Source organism: Lissotriton helveticus, chromosome 8 (genome assembly GCF_964261635.1).
Source record: "Lissotriton helveticus chromosome 8, aLisHel1.1, whole genome shotgun sequence".
Taxonomy (NCBI): domain Eukaryota; kingdom Metazoa; phylum Chordata; class Amphibia; order Caudata; family Salamandridae; genus Lissotriton; species Lissotriton helveticus.
The window spans coordinates 1,471,419,183-1,471,425,059 of NC_136069.1; the positions used below are offsets into that span (position 1 = coordinate 1,471,419,183).

Here is a 5,877-nt window from a genome sequence, read left to right on the forward strand (position 1 = left end):
AGGTACTCCTCATAGCTATCCTGAGTGAGCGGTTCTCCTATACCTTCTTGCTATTTGCACTTACCTGGTTCCTAAGTGGATTGCTAGTGAACTTACAAGCTTGGCAATCACTGGATAGCTCCCACAAAAAAGTAACAGTAGCTGCTGCTTGTATTTTAATTCATCGCTGTCCTTAGGTTTCCTGAGTGAGTGGCTTATCTGTATCCCCCAGGGAACATCTTTTTAACAATTAGATCTACCTTACTGGCCTTTTCGTATCATGGCCAGCTCGCTTACGATGCTTTTTGTATGATTTTAATGAATCGAATACAAATAAAGATGGATTTGATTTGACTAGCAATAATTAAAATGATTTAATATGTGCTTGGCCCATGCTCCACACAGAATAAAAGGAAGTGACCTATGGCCCGCACTGGCCAATTAGGAAGCAGCAAAGAAGAGTACCTATAAAGACAAAGAATGGTAAGTAGTGGGGCGGGCTTTAAGTCATTTACTGTAAACAATATCTCTCACAAGCGAGAGCATACACCGTTGCAGGCTCGACCTAATAACACACATGGCGCCATGAGCTTACTCAAACTGAATAACGTCAAAAGATGTCCCCAATTGTAAGCAGCAAAGGGCAATAGCTCCAAAATATTGAACATTTTCCCACGGATCAGCTCATATGCTTTTTATTTATTTATGTGGGCTGTATTCATCTTTTATGAATATCTGTGTATAGTATATATGAATATGTTTTTATGTGCCATTTTGTGTACCTTCATGGATGAATTTTTCTATATTTTCGTTTTAAATTATAAAATATTAAATGATGATAAATAAAAAGCATATGAGCTGATGAATTTACAATAGTTTGGAGCTATGGCCCTTTGCTGCTTACAATTGGGGACATCTTTTGACGTTCTTTAGTTTTTTGCTTCCCCTGGTTGGATGTTCCCCTAGAACTAGCTTTCTCAAGGTCCCTCTGTCGTTTATCTAGCCATGAGCTTACTCACTCATCATATGACTGCTTTGAGGTGCCTGAAAGCGTGGCCAGGCAGAAATGCCATGCACGTGCAGAGTAGGATTGACTGCTGATAGAAGTAGACCACTCTGCTGCTTATCACAGGATGCCCAAGTGCCTGAAGGCCACCCGCTCTGTAAAGTGCAAACGGCTTGATGGACGGGTAAGAGTCAGTTTATTTTTTGGTGAATGCATCTCTTGCATTCACAGTTGAACGCCCCACAGTAAGTGTGTGCCAATTTACAGCTTTGTACATCAGCTGTCGCTCGTTCAACAGCCAATGAAAATGCTAGTAAACCGAGAGCCGCGCTCTGGTTGGACGCACCTAGCACCACTCTATTAAATTCGAGGAATGCCTAGCATATGACCCTGAAAAACATCAAAAATTTTAGGAAATATGCCTGATTTCCTGGCAGTGCTGCACCAGTGCTTGCTGTGACTTTGCAGCCTGGCTGCTACCCTGTCACATGTGGATGCCCTGCTGTGCGCATTTACGCACGCCATGCTGAAGCAGCGAGCAGTGCCCGGCGCTCCCAGGCAGCCCTCCCCGGTGCCATCCCCCAGAGGCGCCGGGGAGCCCCTCGAGCCTCAGGACGAGCAGCAGCAGCAGCATCTGAGGCGGAAGATCAACAGCCGCGAGCGGAAGCGGATGCAGGACCTGAACATGGCCATGGACGCGCTGCGCGAGGTGATCCTGCCCTACTCGGCCGCGCACTGCCAGCACCCGCCGGGCAGGAAGCTCTCCAAGACGGCCACGCTGCTGCTGGCGCGGAACTACATCCTGCTGCTGGGCGGCTCCCTGCAGGAGATGCGGCGGGTCCTGGCCGAGCTCAGCGGGCCCCGGCTGCTGCTGGCCGGGCTGCCGCTCTTCGCCGGCGCCGGGTCGGTGTTCCTGGCCCCGGGGGGCGTGAGCTGCGCGGAGTCCCTGCGCCCCAGCAAGTACTTCTCGGTGTCCCTGGAGGAGCAGCTGTGCTCGCCCTTCCACCTGCCTGGAGGGTCGGGCTTGTGCTCCTGCGCCCTGTGCAAGTTCCCGCTGCAGCATTTTATTCCCTCCGGCCTTGGCATAGCTACCATCCAGACACGGTTTTCCAAGTGATGCCCTCTCTGCCCATATTCTGCCCTCCGGGGGTGCCCGTGTACCACGACGAACTTGAACCATCCTCCTAAAACGGTTCCCTTCTGTTGCGAAATCCCGCTTGGAAAATCACAACCGACCTTTTGCATAATGCATTGACAAAAGCGCTTCAACTACTCGTCAGGGTAGTAAGCGCTATATAAATGCAACTCCCCATGAAGCTCTATCGACGACATGCCCTGATCCCTAACCAGTAGGCGCCACCCACTGTAAAAGGTTTATCCTATTTGCTGTCAAAAGGATCATCGTACCAGCAAATTTGCCATCCTGATGCACAAAACTTTTTTTCCTCTTAATTCCAAAGTGCCCGACCTCCGAAAAACCTATATCCCAAGGCCCCCCAACTGGAAATTGTTCCTATTGACTGTCTTCCGTGCTATAGGGGGGCTGTCTATACATCTCCATATACTGTTGCAGTACTTTCCCTGAAGGCACCCACCATGCCCGCACTGCTGTGAATGACTTTACAAAGCAGAAAGTGTCGGGGAGATGTTTGGAGGAAAGCGAATTTACCAACCAGCCGAGTGCTGGCTCACGGACTGGAACGCTTTGCCCACAAACCCATGTCTAACTTCATGCAGCGAGAAGAAAGCAATTTAAAATAAAAGCGAAGTTTTCGCTCTCAAACCCCGCTGAAACACCCGTTTATTATGTAAATCCACCCACCCTCTGCATACCCTCTAATACGGTGGCGGCTATAAATGCTGCAGCGCCTACTTGCTCTCCAGTGCAGGCTATTTAATTGTTTAGTGAAAACACTTTTAGGGCGCTGTCTGTTCACTAACATTCACATTTTGCCTCCTTTTGGAACGAACGAATACATTGACTTTCTTGTAGCCAGTGAAACCTTTTAATCAAATTGCGCCTTTGCATAAAATGTTCGCACTTAACAGCGCTAATGTGTTAGGTCCTAGGGGTCCGTGTGTTCTCTCACCTCCCTTGCTGGCTTCACGAACTTGATACAGCAACAGCTGGAAATGAAGCACTTTATTTTCAGTGTACACGGAGTTTGAATAGATATCCATAACCTCTAATAAACTATGCAGCTATAATATTGTTGATGACGCGGTACAGGGACGAACTTGTATTTAACAATATCCTGTCAAAGTTTACAAAGCCTTTATTGTGTATAACAATCGTCGCTCTCAGAGTTCAAGCGGTGTTGGGTAAAGCGATTTAAAGACGACAAAAGTGGCAGTCCTTTGTGATAGGATAGCTGTCCGCGATTCTTGATGTACTTGTTTTGAACTTTAGTGGCCACTAGTTTTTCGAGCACCTTACCTTTTTTTTGTAAAATAATCCGTAAAATATCACTAATTGTATCTGCTTTTGTGTTCCGCTTTGGAAGCTCAAAAGCTAATATTTTGTTTAAATGACATCTTGAAGTAAATGTCTTTGAACCGAGCATATGTACACAAACCTAAAGCGAGCATTGCACTATCAAATAACTGTTAGAGTACTTTTTGTAATACTGATTTTCTTACTTCAATGCGCTGTATTTTCTATTACTTTTTTGTTTAAATCGGTAAGGTTCCAGGAACGATTTTTTCTTTTGTTTTTCATGTTCACCTTCACTTTTTTAACAAATAAAAATGAAAACATGTAAAATGTTAGTGTTTTCTTTTTTCCGCCTTCGATTTTTTTTTTCTTCTGCAAACTAATCACTCCCACCGAGTCCGGAAAAATGTATAAAGTACAGCTACTGTGTGATAAATAATATAACAGTTGGCGTTTCTGGGGCATACGTATTTGGGTAGTCCAGTAAAAGGTATCACACTTTGAGTTTGTAAACAGTTACAGCCAGATTCATCAAGGGAAAATCGGCTCGCAAAGGGCCACATTCTGAGAATCTGGCCCTTTTCCGAGCGCAATTTTTGCATTTGGGATTCATCATCCCAAATGCAAAAATCGCAACATGCGAAATCGCTATATTGCGAGGAATTGCATTTAAGGAATCTCTATTTGAGATTCCTTAAATGCAATTCATGAACCATTTTAGAATTGCGAATTCGCAATTTTTGGCCGCTATTTACCGCGAAGTCTGACTTCTTGGTAAGTAGCGAAAACTTAGAAAAAAATTGCACTTTAGTACATTTTTCTAAGTTGTATGTTATGTTACACACACACATGTCCTTTGGACATGTGTGTGTGCAACATCAGTCTACATTTTCATTTCAGGGGTGCTACAGGGTGTCCTTTGGACACCCCTGGCACCCTTGAAATCGCATCCTTATTTGCGATTAGCAAATTGCTAATCGCAAATAAGGAATGACTCCACATTCATTCCTATGGGCCATAGGAATGAATGGGGAGTCATTCCTTATTTGCGATTAGCAATTTGCTAATCGCAAATAAGGAAGCTGTAGGAATTGCAATTTTTTTGCGATTTCTACATGAATCCCGTTTTGCGAGTCTTTAATAGCGATTCCTTAATAATCGCTATTAAGGACTCGCAAAACGGGACAGTGATGAATCTGGCCATTAGTTCTTTAACAAGTATGCCAGCCAGTATTCAAGAAACTGCGAGTAGGGGCTTCTAATATGGATGGCAGGGGGTGGTACCATGTTGCTGCTTTAAACCTCGTTTGACTGTTTTTAAACCCGTGTAGTTTAACCAAACCGATTAGTGTTGTGTTTTTTCTCCAAACGAAGTGTTCTTTACCATTTGCTCTTTTTGGAAAACTGGTTATTTGTGACTGCTGTCAATCGCCATTTATTAATGTGATTCACCCAAGGCTACCTACTCCTTATTACACCTCTTGTCTCCTCTTTACACCACCTCTCACTTCCTGTTTCTTTATCTCTCTCGTACAGGTTCTTCTCCTACCCTGCTTTCTCGCTGTCACTGTTTTCCTGTATCTTTTCCCTTTCTGCTCTTGGACAAAGTCTGATGATGACAGATAAGTCCCGGTCCTCTGAGATGAGTGTTAGCGGCCACAACCTTCAACCACCACAAATGAAGCACCTGCAATATATTTACCAGCTAGCATGCTCAATAATCTGTTGACCTTGTTGAGTCTGGCTGCTGTTTTAGGATGCTTTAGAGCGAGGCTACGTCCTAAAATTCCTGTATGCCCCATTGTTCAACGTCTGAAACCAGTAACTCAGTACTGGATCTAGACAGAACTCAGCAGTCAAGTGCGACCCCTGCTCCTTTGGGTCAGGGCTTCAAAAACATTGCCACCTCTTACATTCCATGGCAGTGTTAGAAACTTAGATGTTTTTGCTGCTAGGTCAGTGACATTTTGGCCCCTGTGCACAAGGGAACTCAAATCAACATTAAAGGGTCCACAATATTTCAAAACTCAAAAATTAGCTCCGCACCGGTTTTGTTTTTTTGGGAATGTGGGGAGGACCCACGTTTGGTGCCTACTTTAGTCACTCTGCACCCCCTAAACCACTTAATGCACAGCCTCCAGGAACTTTCTTCTGATTCCGCTCAATCTCCAGTAATGCTTTGCCCACCTGAGATTCACTCTCTGCCCACCCTAGCCATGTTTCACTTACACTCCAAACTCACGCTGCCCTGTATCCATCCATCCTCAGCCCAACTATGCACCATGTAGGTTTCACATTTTCCTTTGTTTCTTATATGTTCAGGCACATTGTTCACAGTTTTTACATTTTTCACACAAGGTTTTTTGAATTGATATTTTTAGAGTATATTCAAAGTGCACTAGACGCTTTTCCACTCTTATACATTCACTGCCATTTTTCTTATTTGTATGACAAGGTC

General features: G+C 44.6%; 1 protein-coding gene across 1 annotated transcript; it reads left to right on the plus strand.

Annotated features, from left to right (window-relative positions):
• The first annotated feature begins 1,483 nt into the window (after positions 1–1,483).
• On the plus strand, positions 1,484–3,720 carry OLIG1 (oligodendrocyte transcription factor 1). The gene has a single exon (XM_078656232.1). The coding sequence runs from the start codon at positions 1,509–1,511 to the stop codon at positions 2,100–2,102; it is 594 nt and encodes a 197-aa protein (XP_078512358.1). The 5' UTR covers positions 1,484–1,508; the 3' UTR covers positions 2,103–3,720.
• The last annotated feature ends 2,157 nt before the right edge of the window (positions 3,721–5,877 follow it).